This window comes from Mus pahari, chromosome 14, assembly GCF_900095145.1.
Source record: "Mus pahari chromosome 14, PAHARI_EIJ_v1.1, whole genome shotgun sequence".
NCBI lineage: Eukaryota > Metazoa > Chordata > Mammalia > Rodentia > Muridae > Mus > Mus pahari.
The window spans coordinates 75,764,342-75,779,342 of record NC_034603.1 but is presented as its reverse complement, the minus strand read 5'-3'; the positions used below and the strand labels follow the sequence as shown (position 1 = coordinate 75,779,342).

The 15,001-nt window shown below is 39.4% G+C and overlaps 1 protein-coding gene across 1 annotated transcript in view; it reads right to left on the bottom strand.

Annotated features, from left to right (window-relative positions):
• The window catches only part of Cep112 (centrosomal protein 112), a 412,705-nt gene that overhangs the window by 365,390 nt on the left and 32,314 nt on the right, over positions 1-15,001 (bottom strand). Inside the window, exons 5-6 of the mRNA XM_029545985.1 lie at positions 2,680-2,770; positions 1,008-1,085 (exon numbers count right to left, since the gene is read on the bottom strand). Coding sequence (XP_029401845.1) covers positions 1,008-1,085; positions 2,680-2,770 — 169 coding nt within the window. The remainder of the gene's footprint in view (positions 1-1,007; positions 1,086-2,679; positions 2,771-15,001) is intronic.

Genomic DNA, 15,001 nt, shown 5'->3' with positions numbered 1-15,001 from the left:
AAGCAAATGAAAACAGCAATTCTCAGTTTGAGCAGCAAAGGCAATCCAGCCCATAAATCCTAACTACTGCTTAGAAACATAAGCTCACACAACCAGCTTGGTTCACGAACACTAGCAGACTGCTTCCATAGCTATCGTTGCCTTACATTCCTCCTACCCACCTATCCAAACACTTCCACCCTGTGAAAAGGGCCATCGGGCAGGAAAGGGATGCCAAGGGGTCTTCTGAAGCCCTGTTTCGCAGGTATACCCTGGGACAGCTAAGTAGCAGTAGTAGATCTCCTCTGGTATATAGGTGGCTTTTTAAAAGGGCATGGGCACCTACCAGGCAGCTGTGCAGGGCCTCTCACCGCAGACCTGTCTGTCTCTTTGTTGACTTGTAGCTGATGAGGTGCAACTTTCTACTCTATACCCACAGTGGCTGCCAAGATCTCCAGCTTGCCTTGCCTGTTTGTGCTGAGCTTATTTACTTATTTTAAATAAAGCTGCCCTACTATGCCAGCAGTGCCCTCATGCATCTTGCCTTACTGCATCTCTTGGTTAGGTCATGAGGGTGACACTCAGTGACTAACCTACACTATTGTTTGTAAATATGTACACTTTTGATGTTCATACAATGAGAAAGTCAATCACCTGATAACACCTCAGAGAACACAGGACGTGCCCCTGTTGCTAAGTGACACATAGCCCTACTCTACTTTCCATATTATTTAGTTTGGTTGTTTGTGATATGTCACCATCAATTATTATTTAGCTATTTTATGTGCCTGACTGATTTCATCAACAAGAAAGTTGTCTCACCAAGGACAATGACCATTCTACATTTAGTTTGGAATGTTTTCTTATTTAAGGTTAGTTTTTGTCATACTTGAAGCTCTTTCAGAGCCAAAATAATAATAAATGTTTAATAGATATTCACTGAATAGAATTAAGCTACTTAATATGTTTTCTACATATGATATGACTCTAACATGCCAATATGCATATAAAATAAATACTGGTTTTACCCCAAGATTCCAACTGTTCAGGCGAACTTCAATGTCACTGTCATCCAAAGAAATAGGAGACTTTTTTGAATGAACTTCCTGAAATACAAAATAAAGAAGAAATGGGAAAAATGAGGAAGCAATGGAAGAAACAAAGGAGAAAAGGAAGAAGGGAAAAGAACGGAGTAGGAGGAAGAAGAAAAAAGAACACAAAATATAAGTCATTCGAAGTAATGAGAGCTGTGTGTACTTGCTTGGTAATGTGGCATTGCCCTCAGAGGGAAGGATCATGTTACAACTAAGCTCGTCTCAATTCTAATTAATGACTGTTTATTATAGATGCTTGAGGCAATGGTGCCTCCACAATATATTCACAAAGTAACTAGATTTCAAAAAAATCAAAGAATATTTTGAAAATTAATCCAGACTTTTCAAGTACTTCTACAAGAAGTTGTAACTGTGGTGTGCCACAGGAGCTTGAAAGTAGGGAGGGAACTCAAAAAGATGAATGATTTGCTCTCCTTAAAATTAGTTAACAGGAAAGTTTTGTGTTCATGTCCAAGAAGCTCTTTGTTCTTAAATTAATTCTCACTCATACATTGTATAAAAAGAGAAATAAACTCAGGACTCACATAATGAAAATGCAGTTATGGTGACTCTTTACTTTCCTCCTGTATGAGTCATAGTGTTACACATTTATCAACCAATTTAAAACTAAACAATTAAAGATAACCTATGAGCTGTGCAGAGAAATAACCACAACCTTAAAGCTCTAGGTCAAGCAGCATAAAAAGCCAACTGTTTTGCAGACCTGCAGCTTTCTCCGAGGTGGACTCTGTTGATAGAATATGCCTGTGCTCTTGAAGTATCTTGTAACTAAACACTGAGTGGAGCTTACCTATGATGATTTACATTGAAACACTGGAGGAAAAAAAAAAACCACTGTTCTGTATATTCTGCTTACTTAAGAAGTTTCTATTATTTCTAACCTTAACAACTTGTGATGACTTTACTGATGGTCTCTTACCTTACATATGCCTTCTTTCTGAACACATGATCTTTCTTGTAACTCAAAGTCACATAACCCAAGGCAGCCAGAATTAGGTAATAATTAGGTACATAAGAACATTTTCTCCCCTTACACAGCTTCCTCAAATCAGCACATTTTATCTAAATATATAAAATTGTTTATCTTTATCAAAAAAAGCAGCACTTCCTCCATCACTATAAATTAATTCACTTTTTAATTTTATGGTCACTGGGGATCTAATCACTCAATTAATGTACTGAGTAAAAGGGACTAAGTCATGAAAAACAGGATGTTCAGGAGAAATGATGGACTGACCAGCATAGGTCAGCATCAGTGAACAAGCGAAATCACACCATTCTTTCTGACATCCACACCTTCACCAGAAGCTTCACACTTGTTTGTTTGTTTTGAGATAAGGCTTCTCTGTATAGCTCTGGCTGTCCTAGAAATTGCTCTGTAGACCAGGCTGACCTTAAACTCACAAGTGAGATCCACCTGCTTCTGCCCCCTGAGTGCTGGGATTAAAGGCATTTGCTGCCACCACCACACACAACCTCACACTTCATTTTTTAACTTCAGACTTTTATATACTAGTTGGAACTTTAACAAATGGTGGGATTCTTTTTAAAGCATAGAACAAATAGAAGTAAAACCTAATCTTACACAGATCTTTGAAGTAATGTGTTGTTTGTCTTCTCTATAAGTTGGACTCACAGAATGGGACCTCATTCGGAGCTTTCCAGTATACTGTTCTCTATTAAAGAAACCAAAAGAGTAACAGTTAAATTGTAAAAGAAATCAGAGTACAGAAAATACCCAAATCTAGGATGGACGACTTTCTTCCTTTATAAATGAGATGACAGTTCATAGTAAATTATGATTCACTCAACAGAAAAAAAAATCATGTAAATAAATAAATAAATAAATAAACATGTGTACTTTTCACACCTTGTTTCATTTACATTAAATCATAAGCAAAATATCACATAAAGACCATAAACTTCCTTACAAACAAATGCTGTTTTCAAGTGGGACTCTAACTACATGTATTTAATTTATCTTCCTTCCCCTTTCCCCCAGTGTTAAGAAAAGAAAAAATGGAGTATATATTAAAGAAACATTGTCTTATGGTTAGCAAGTTTTGTTACACTCAAGATGAAACCTTAGAATATATAAAATAACAAAACTTCCTAACTGTTTAAAGTTTCAATGAACTTGAAACTAAGTTTACAATCCACAGGACACAGAAGCTGTTAATTAAAAATAAATCATGTTAGTTCAGGTAAAATGCCTTAACACTAGGAACTAGGAAGATGGCTCAGCGGTTAAGAAATCTAGCTCCTATTCCAAGTTCAATTCCCAGAGCCCACATGGCAGCTTACAACCACCAAAAATTCCAGTTTCCAGGAATCTGCTGCCTTCCTCTGCCTTTATGGACATCAGGCTACACACTTGCTATACAGATATACACACAGGCAAAACACCCAAACATGCCAACTTTTAAAATTTAAATGTAAGTCTATAAAAGAGAATTCTTTTAGATGTTACCAAAAGGCTCCTCTCTAGTATAAAACATCCTATAAAAGACTATTCTCTTTTCACATTAGCTCACAGTCTCTCATACAAGCTTCCATACCTACACCCTAAGCAATGGCTTTGATAGAGAGGAAAGGGTGAGAGAGTAGTAAGCGTAAACAATCTACCAATCTTGGTTTTGCAACTCAGTTAGCCAATCCAAACACATTCTGAAAATATTAAATAGAAAAGTCCAGAAATAAACAATCCATTCAACTTTATCATCAGCCTGGGAGTATAGAAAAAACAGTATATATAAAGCTGAATACACTTACAGTTTCTCAAAACTTACTTCTCAAAGGTAAGTTGGGAGACCTCTATACTGAGTTAAATCACTAACATTCAACCATAAACTATATCGGAATGTCTTTCCTTCACAAACCTCACGCCATAAGAACACCTGAAAGGGACAGAAGGGCAGCTCAGCAGCAAAGATGCACCACTGCAGCGCATGCCTGAGCCTCCCGACCTACATACAGGTGGAAAGAAACCCAGTTCCACACATTTCCCCTTTAGCTCCCATCATGTGACTCACAAACCCTCATACACACATACTCAATAAATAAATAAAGCAAACTTTAAAATGAATGCCCAAAAAGGCAAACTACTAGATCAAAAAGGCCGTGCTAAAGCAATGCAGGGCTTGGGGTAGGGTAACACTGATAAAATAGCATCCTGTGGGTTGGTTACTAAGCAATGCTGAATGTCTGCACACGCTGCTTTGAAGAGAGCTATGTTTTATAAGCCTGTAAGGCTTCCCAGCTGGGCAACGAATTAAAAGCAAATGATAAAAGTGGACAAGCAATATTTTGAGAATAACTTTATTAGTCAACATGCCTGAACTTGTACAAGCATTTAAATTTTGGTTTATAGGCAGATACAACCTGATATTCTAAGCAGTAGCCTATTCTTTTTTGAGAATTGATTAAACAATCATAAAAAGAGCTATAGTTAAAAATTGAAAAATGGTTAAATATTAAAAGTACTTCTCATACAAAATATTAATAAAAAGGAGGCCTGAAACATTTATCTATTTATTGAACAGGAACATGCATAAAAGGACAAACTATTAATTCATATGTAGCTGCTCCTAGGTACCAAGCAATAATATTAATATTTTCCCTTCACAATAACTTTTCTGAAAAGATTCCTACTCTAGCTTGTCACCTATTTGTCAGTCAACTACCAAATGACTTTTATTCATCCTACCCTTCAGCAATACCCTTCAGACTACCCTTCAGTAGCCCCCCCTCCACCCTACCAATACATGTTACAAAACTAGGGTTCTGTGTTTACCCTCAGTTATTTTAGTTTTAGTTTTATCTGCTTTTCCTGGTTAACCAATATACTTCTGGTATTTCAAATAGCAAGGGAAGCTTTGCTTACCAAATATACGGCCCCAATTCATATTACTCTCTTAGCCACCAATTCCATGACAAATACAAACTAAAAAGCACTGCCTCCAATTCAACATGTCCAAAACTAAGCTCCTAAGTTCCTAAAGCATGCCCCAACACAGGCCAAGGAAAGCAGAGACACGGCAGAAACCAGCTTCTTGTCAGGGCAACTAAGGCAACTAACGGAGGAGGTTGGTATCAGCACTAAGATCTGGCTGGCACAAGAAGCAGGGTACTAGGCACAGAAGTTTAACTCCATGCCATGAAGATGTCTTCAGCTGGAAAGACAGCTAACTTGAACTCTTAACTATGTACAAAGACAGCATCAAACTTTCAGTAATGGAACAAGTGGTCAGAGTGCAAGTTTGACAATGAGTAGGAGGAAAGCCAACCCACAAGTCCCTGTGAATAACAAGGCTGCCTGCATACAAAATACCTGACCTGGCGCGTACACAGTTTATAACTGGTACACAGGACACAGTCAAGCTCATGATATACTTGTATATGTGCCCAATTTAAGGGGGTGAAGTAATTTCAGAGTGCCAAAGCTAACAGAAAGAAAAATTATAGTATCTTAGTAACTTTCCCTGACATGCTTTTTACTACTATTAAGTAGTAACACTAGAGAAAATATATATTTTCCCTTTTACTTTTTCCAGTGCTAAAATATATAACCCCATTCAACTATGTCAAAAGCCAGTGAAATGTAGATTTGCCCTGTACCAATAAAAAGCTAAACAGTGTTTTGTTAGTAAGATTTAAAACCCAAAGGAAGATCAACTAAATGTTCTCCACAACAGAAACTTTCTACAAGAACTGATGCCACCAAGATGGTAGAATGGGAAACTTCAGGGCTTCCTGCCTCAGTTCATGAACCAATTTCCAGTGTGCACCATGGAAACACCAGACAAGAGTCTCATACAACCACATGCATTAAAACAGGTAGAAGGGAACATTTGTGGGTTCTCCAGCTCCAGCGCCATCCTGGGGTGAGGAAGAAAGAGAAAGGCTGCACACCACCATATTGATTTTACAGATGCAATGTAGAAGTTGGATTTCGGTCTCACCTGAATCTGAGCTCTGAAAAGTTGTCAGGTTATGAACTGCTAGAAAGCACAGTGTCCATTTGTGCACTAGGTAGAGTACAAGCTCAGCACAGAACTAACAACTAAATCACCCGAACATCAGTTTCTCCCAGGGAGGGAGAAACCTGGGACACCTATCACTCTGGTCTTACAGAAGGCTGCCTAAGGGACTGGATGACGTGGGCAATGACGGGGCCAGAACTCTCTAGATGCATGGGGACTCTACTTCTCCAGTTTCACAGGAAGGGAAAGAAAAGGCAAGAATAAGTCTGGTCTTCAAACTTTTTCAGGAGCTTCCCAGAGGACTTATTGAACCTGTTTTGATGCTATAATGGGATCAAGTAGAACCTAGTTGCACAAGAAAAGACAAAAACAGAAAAGCAACCCGAAGTTGGGCCAGGACTCTACTGCTCTAGAGGACCCAAACAACTTACAGCAGCAACACCAAGGGAAACAGGCGGTTCTAAGCTCCTGAAAACAAGAAAGAACCAGCAAAACAACCTTCAGGTGGTTATGCATATGTCAGAAGACACATCCGCAGAGAAGGTTGCAATGGCCCCAGAATTTCTCTCCAGCTAATTCTTAAAGGTTCAAAGAAATAGTCCAAGGGACTGGAGAGAACATTATTTTCCACATGTAAAGAAACCAACAGGAAGTATTAAGGATTATGTACGATGGCCCAAACAAAGGAAGAAATTAATCTCCTGAAGTTAATACTTAAGAAGTAGGGGCCCAAGAATGACATGTACCCAGCCTGCTTGCTTATGCCTATAATTCCAGCCTACTGACAAGAGGACTGTCATGAGTTTGAGGCCAGCCTGCCTACCCTAGTCCAAGGAAAGGAGACAAAAAAAAAAAGTCTGTCAAAAATACATAAGTATCACCAAAATACTCAATATGCTTGGAAACGCTGAACAAAAAAAAAATGAGAATTTAAATAACTGGAATATTTTTTAAAGAAAAACAAAAAAGGGGGGGACTAAAGAGTACAATAACTGAACTAAAAACTTAACTAGAGGGAGGTCTGGAGACAGTACTCATCAGTGAGGAGCACTTGCTGCTCTAACATGAGGGCTGGCATTTGATCCTATCACTCACGTAATAAGCCAAAGGTGTAACTGTGGGCTTACCCAGCTGCACCCCAGTACCCAAACAGCAACTCAGAGGCTCCTTTATGTATGAATATGTGCCTAGGCCATAAGCTAGGGCTTGTTCCTCATTAGCTGATAACTTATACAACCCATTTACATATTCTATGTCTGCTACCATGGCTGGTTAGATGCCCCTCCTGGTCTCATACATCTGACTCCCTAAGACTAAAACTTTCATGCCTGACAATATCCAAGAGCTCCTCTCTCGCCCAGATGTTCCACCTTCTAATCCTGCCTTAGCTCATTGGCCATCAGCTTTTCATTGACAGGTGATGCTTCCACACAGTGCACAAGAGATTATCCCTACAAAGGTCCCACAAACAACACTGAATTCCAGTTCCAAAAGATCCACCCCTCTTGGGTGTTGTTCATATATACATATACCACCATCCATATACACATGCACCTACACTCTCACACACAGACACACAATGACACACACATGCCCCCCACACATAGTCATACACACAAGGCTTACACAAACGCACACACATATAAATTAGTAATCTTTTGTTTTAATTAACTAGAGGGCTTCAATAACATTCATTATAAAGAACACAAAAAAGAATTAGTAAACCCGAATCAGCAGGTTTAAAATATCCAGTTGGAGAAACCAAGCTAACAGGAAATGGAGCGGAGAAAAGAAAGTATACGGAACTGAAAGGATCACCCATCCAACCAACTTTTCTTGAAAAAGAAAAGGCAGAAATGGGCAGTAGGAATGCTTGCAGGAGTCCACTAACAAAAAGCCATCCAGATTTATGTAGCTTGAAGAATTGCAAACAATCCAAATGAAAAGAGAGCTGCACTATAGCACATTATGAATCATACTGTCAAAAGACAAAGAAAAGATCAGAGATTTAAAAAAAAAATAGAGTAAAGTAACTAATATACAGCAGAGACTCTGAAGACTTCCAGGAGATGTCACCACAGAATCCTGACAAACCAGGAGAGACTGGGTGATATATTCAAAGGACTGAAAGAGAAAAGGGGGGGGGGGGCTAATTTTATGTCCTGCAAAGTTTTGCTCTAAAAAAGAAAACATTTCCCCACTACAGTCACAAACTGAAGGAGTACACTGTCACTAGACCTGATTCAAAAGAAATGCTGCAGGGATGTCCCCAAGTCAAAGGAGAGTAAAGTAATTAGCAACATGAATAAGCATGTAAGTGTAAAGCCCATTAGTAAAGACAACTGCACAGGCAAATAAAGATCAGTCCATTAATGCAATTTTAACATTCAAATTCAGTATAAACACATACATTTTAAAAATAACTAAAGCTACAGTCATTCGTTAATGGCATCCAATGTAAAAGGGTAAAAATGGGGATATTAATAAGATGTGTGGAGGGAATAGGGGTAAAGAGTTCTTGTATTCATCAAAGTTGTTACCACAGTTTTGAAATAAACGCGTCCCTTCCAACCCCTTCCCAGCAGAGGCCTCAACAGGGGACGGTACTCAATCCGAATGTACTGTACTAATAAGAGACACAGCTGCTAAGTACTGAGGCGCACCAAACACACCACATTCTGAACAAAGAGCATCCATGTGGAGATGGAGCAAACGCACACGATTTCACTGTACCACCCAGAACAAGCACAATGTACAAAACATGAATGACTTACCTCTGCAATTTTCTTAACCACTGAGCCATCCTTATAGCTATCTCTGGAATTTTCTACCTAATACTCTCATACTACAGTTCACTGTGTCTGAGACTGTGGAAAGTAAAACTGAGGATGAATGGACTACTATATAACTAAATAGTTATAATAACCCATTGTAACTAAAACATGATTTATGCAAGTTGTATAGTAACATAATTTTTAATGTAGTAAATATATAAAATATAAATAAAAACAATCCAAGCAAACCAAAAACAATCAAATCACAAAGAAAGGCAATAAAAAAGAAATTAAGAAAGGAACTATAAACCATCAGAAAGCACTTCACAGAATGGCCATGCTAAATGCAAATGAGAAACTAAGCAATACACTTTAACCAGTGGATCAAAGACAAAATAAGCAAATTTAGAAAACACAGAAACAACTGAAAATTACAACATAATAAAATGTACAATATGAATTGAGAGCAATGCCTCGAAGAAAAGTTATAGCTATACAAGTCTAAAAAAAATGAAGAAAAAATCAACAACCTAAGTTTAAACCTTCAAAAATTAGGGGAAAAAAACTGAGCCCAAATCCTACAAATAGAAAATATTAAGATTAGAGCAAAGATAAAAAATGATTATAGAAAACTCAGCAATGCCAAGAGTTAATCTTCTGAGAAGATCAACCAAGTGACACACTTAGTTAGTCACAAACACTGAGGTAAAGATCGGGCTCAACTAAACCAGGAACAAAGGAGGGGATGCCATGATTAGTTTATCAGGAATGACAATGTTTTCCAGAGAATACTGCCATCAGTCATATGGCATATTGGACATGATTAGTTTATCAGGAATGACAATGTTTTCCAGAAAATACTGCCATCAGTCATATGGCATATTGGATACCTTAGATAAAATGAAAAACTTCCTGAAAATATAAAACCTGCAGGATCTGTGTCATGCATGAGGAAGGGAGGACAGGAGCAATACAAGTTCAAGGTCAGCCTGGGCCATGCAACAAGCTAAAGAATAATGTGGACTATATGTGCAGCAGCAATACCCTGTCTGAAAAAAAAAGAATTAAGAGGAAAAAGGAAAGAGGTGAACTTGTTTATAACAATATCAAAATAGAGTAGAATATCTAGAAATTGATGTGACCAAATAGATATATGCCAGAACTATATAACACTAATGAAAGACACAAATAAATAAAAAGGTATTCCATGTTCATGGGCTTGAAAAATTGATGTTGTTAAAAGATTTATACTACTCAAAGCAATACATATCAAAATTGATTGCTTTTCTCATAGAAAAACAAAAAATAATCCTAAAATCTACATAGAACCAAACTGATCATATATAATTAAAGTCATGTGGAGGGAAGCTAGCAAAGCTCGAGGCATGCAACTTCTGGTTCAAAATTCAGGACAAAGTGACAGCAAGGAGGACACAGTAGCTCTAATACTGGAATACTATGAATTCCAAAAGGAGAAAGCAAAATAGAAACAGATACAATTTTTATTTTGTTTGGTTTTTCGAGACAGGGTTTCTCTGTGTAGCCCTGGCTGTCCTGGAACTCACTTTGTAGACCAGGCTGGTCTGAAACTCAAAAATCCACCTGCCTCTGCCTCCCGAGTGCTGAGTTTAAAGGCGTGCACCACCACTGCCTGGCCCAATTTCTAAAATATAGTAATAAAATACCATTCTAGATTACACAGAAACAGACCTGGGCATGATGGATATGCCTGTAATTCCAGAGCTACAAAGCCTAAGGAAAATCACCATGAATTTAAGGCCAGCCTGGGTGTACTGGATAGCTTTGTGTCAACTTGACANAGCTGGAGTTATCACAGAGAAAGGAGCTTCAGTTAGGGAAATGCCTCCATGAGATCCAGCTGTAAGGCATTTTCTCAATTAGTGATCAAGGGGGGAGGGCCCCTTGTGGGTGGTGCCATCTCTGGGCTGGTAGTCTTGGTTCTATAAGAGAGCAGGCTGAGTAAGCCAGTGGAAGCAAGCCAGTAAAGAACATCCCTCCATGGCTTCTGCATCAGCTCCTACTCCCTGACCCCCTTGAGTTCCAGTCCTGCATCCTTTGGTGATCAACAGCAGTATGGAAATGTAAGCCAAATAAACCCTTTCCTCCCCAACTTGCTTCTTGGTCATGATGTTTGTGCAGGAATAGAAACCCTGACTAAGACACTGGGCTACAAATTCCAGATCAGTCTCAGCTGGAAATTGTTCTAGTTTGTTTCCTGTTGCTGTGATAAACACCATAACCAAAAGTAACTTAGGTAGGAAATTTTATTTTATCTTACACTTCCAGGTCACAGTCTAGCTTTGAGGGAGTCAAGAGAGGAACTCAAGGTAGAAACCTGAAGACAAGGACTAAAGCAGCAACTATGGAGGTCACCTCTGCTTCCTGGTTTGCTCCCTAGTTTCTAATCCTTGCTTTCTTATACAGTCCGAACCATCTTGCCTGGGGAAAGTGCCAACCAGAAAGCTGGGCCCTAAGCTTGCAATCAAGAAAACGTGTCAAAGACATGCCACAGGTCAATCTGATCAAGATGACATTCCCTCAAATAATTCCAGGCTGTATCACTGTATGAAGTTGACAGATGAAGTTAATTAGGAGAGAAACACTGCCAGAGACAGAGACAGAGACAAAGAGAAAGACAGACAGACAGACAGACAGACAGAGACAGAGGGATAGAGAGGAAAGAAAAAAAAGAAAAGAATGTGTACAGAAGGGAAGCCTGAAAGCTGACCTTCAGACGCCACCTTTGCCTGGGACGAATACGGTGGAAACTGAAGGACTGTCTGGTTTTGATTCCAGAGATGACCAAAGGATTTCCAGAGGAAATCAAAGTCAATCTCACCAAGAAACCAAAACCTCAGCTGGAGATCTTGCTCTTGAGAAAAGACTGCAGTGGGTGTCGCCACAGTGCCATACAGTTTCTTTGCAGTATGCAGAAGAAACCACCTCAGAGCAGTCATCCGGGCCTCTGGCTCGCACAGTCTTCCCAGCCCTCTGCCATGATGCTCCCTGAGCTGCGTTAGAGGCTGGGTTACAGATATACCCACTGAGGTTAGGAGCTAAACTGTCAGTTGGTCTCTGAATGTTGACCAGCTGTGGGTTCTAGGGGACTTGCCATGCACTGAAAAAAAGATTTGCTGAGCGGTGAGAATTTATACCCAACCATCTACGCATTCCTTATGTCCTTAGACTCCATACCTGTGGGTATAAGGGTAAGTATGTAAATGTAGCAATAGGTTCTCCTCCGGATCCATAACCTTGCCAGCCACAGGAGGAATCTCACAGCCCCCAAGCCTACATGAAGAGCTACAGACAGTTAATGGCTTCTGGGAGAGGAGAATCAGTCTTCTCCAGGGAAGAAGCATTCACAGGTTTCCAATCCCATGTGATCAGTCCTAAACATATACATACATAGGACTCAGCAGTGCATGTATATGTGTGTGCACATGTGCATATGTGTGAATATGCATAAAAATAATAAGTAAGAGGTCATGAATTAGAAGGACAACATGGGAGAAGCTGTGAAAGAGGGAGGAAGAAATGATTTCCTTTCAGTACTCATACACAACATTCTAAAAAGAAAGTTATAAAAACATGTCAAGTGATTTCCAGAAAGGATTGCAATAAATGCAGCTGGAGAGTCAGCCCAATATGCAAGACTATAGATCTGAATTCAGATCCCCAGCAGTGGGGTACATTTGTAACCCCAGAGCTAAGAGACAAAGATAAGCAGCTACCCTGAGTTCTCCGACCAGCCAGCCAGTCCAGCTGAACTGGTGAGCTCTGAACATTCAAATTCAGTGAGAGACAATGAAAACACACACACACACTCACATGGAGACATTTGTTATTAACCACTTCACTCCACTCACTGGCATACTATGCACACACCAGTACACACATAAACAAACATATCATAGCCTCAAAACCATAAACTTTAAACCAAGTCTATACTGGCTTAGTAACTAAATTGTTATGTCCCTCTTATCTGTGATGGCCATGCAATGAGTCATATCCCAAGATGGAATATTTCACACTTCTTGAATTTGGTGTCCTTGTATAGCCTTTCCACACTGTATCTGGGTTGGGTTTGTGATTTGTTTTCTTTAATAAAACACACCAAACTGAAACTCCGGTAGTGCTAGGACAAAGCCTTAAGGTGGCCCTGGAACAGCCACTTTTACACAATGAAGTGCTGCATATCCATTCAGAAGTCTGAATGCTCTACTGGAGAGAAGAGACCATCACATGGAAAGGCCACATGGAAAAGTGACATGAAAAGGGAAAACTCTGACGCTGCATGGCAAAATGATCCCAGCCTTCAGAGCTAAAACAGTCTGCCAACCACCTAACAATCCCAGCACCAAGATGCCAACTGAAGGAGTGAGCTATTTTCAACATTACCGCTCTGTCTAGTTCCTACATCAGTGCAGGCCAAATCAAAAAGGGAGAGTGGTTCCACTCAGTCCAGTCAGTCAACACATAGACAAAGCAATAAAATCATTGTCCTTTTAATTCTTAAGATGAGTCATTACAGAGCTATATGCCAATAAGACAGAAACTAGTTCCTAGAAGCAATTAAATAACTAAAGCCTACAGCAACCAGCTCTGTGGTAGGACAGGCACCTGGCAGAGGTGGGGAGAGTCTATGCACTACCATGAAGAAGGCTGGAAGGATATGGAAGAAAATGGTATTTAGCATAGAACCAAAGGCTAATCCACATGGTCTGGAGACAGAAAGCTTGCTAAATATCACCTTAATATGGAAAAATAAAAGGCATACTTAATGAGTTTGTATAATACTAGTCTAAAGATAATCCCAGGCAAATACTAAAATGCAACTAACTTATTTTAGCCTAATCAGAAAATGTGGAAAGAAAAAAAAGAAAAAAAGATTTCAATTTCCAGCAAGCATGGGCTTGCGACCTTTAAAACAAACAATTTCTCATTCTCAGATTCTCATACCAACAAAAGACCCCAAATTAAGACCTGGCGTTCAGGAAAGGTTTGAGCACTACCTGGATAGAAAGGCAGACTTGCCAGGGTAGTCCTGTGGCGAGACTGAGAAGGTGGGACGCACGGACTCACAGGCAGGGTCCTTTAAGACGATAAGTGTGTGCCTCACATACAGATCCACAGGCACACAGCTCTGTAAATCTCGCTGATGTTTTCTCTCAAATATTCTCAGTCAAAAGTCAAAAGGTAAAAATGACATATCTCTAAGAGAGATTAAATGTGGCTTTGATAGTGTGAATCCAAAAGGAATGCACAAATATCTATGGCCCCTGGACTCCAAAAGGGGGGAAAAGCTTCTAAAAAAGACAAACTAGGAAAATTACTCAACTAGAAAAGAAGGAAAACTCAGGGAGCCTAAGGATAACTCAGAGCCAGTGAGAAGAGCCACGTGCTATAGAGAATTGTTCCCAGGCCTTGAAATGTGATGAGAGAACATCTAGCAATTGCTCATCTAGATATTGGCATTGTTAGACTCCATGACTCCTTTGTGGCTCCCACAAGGCTGCTTGTAGGAAATGTCTGCTGAGGAAACATCTCTCATCATTGTATCCCGGGCGTGTGGAAAAGTATGTCTCCAAGAAGATATAATGTTCAATAAATACACAAAAAAGATGCTACCAATTCCCAAATGTCTATTAGGGAATATAAGTTACAACCACAACAAGATATATATCATACATATATTACTATATACCCATAAAAAGGGATACCTTTACTTAACTAGTAATCCTGGTACAATTCTATATTACAAAAAACAGCAAAATCTTTCCAAAGTGTTATATATATTTGGAGAATTTCTAATCAAAACTCTCAACAGAGGTATATATAGAAAATAGAAAGTGAACTAATTGTAAAATTTACATTGAAATGAAACAAGAATTGCCTGAGTATGCTACTTTGAATAAGAATAGCCCCATAAACCATATATCTGAATGCTTAGTCACCAGGGGATGGCACTATTTGAAAGGATTAGAAGGATTAAGAGATTAGGCCTTCTTGGAGGAAGTGTGTCACTGGGGGATGAGCTTTGAGGTTTCAAAAGATGATACCATACCCAAGCCTAGGCTCTCCCTCTCCCTCTCTCCCTCTCCCTCTCCCTCTCCCTCTCCCTCTCCCT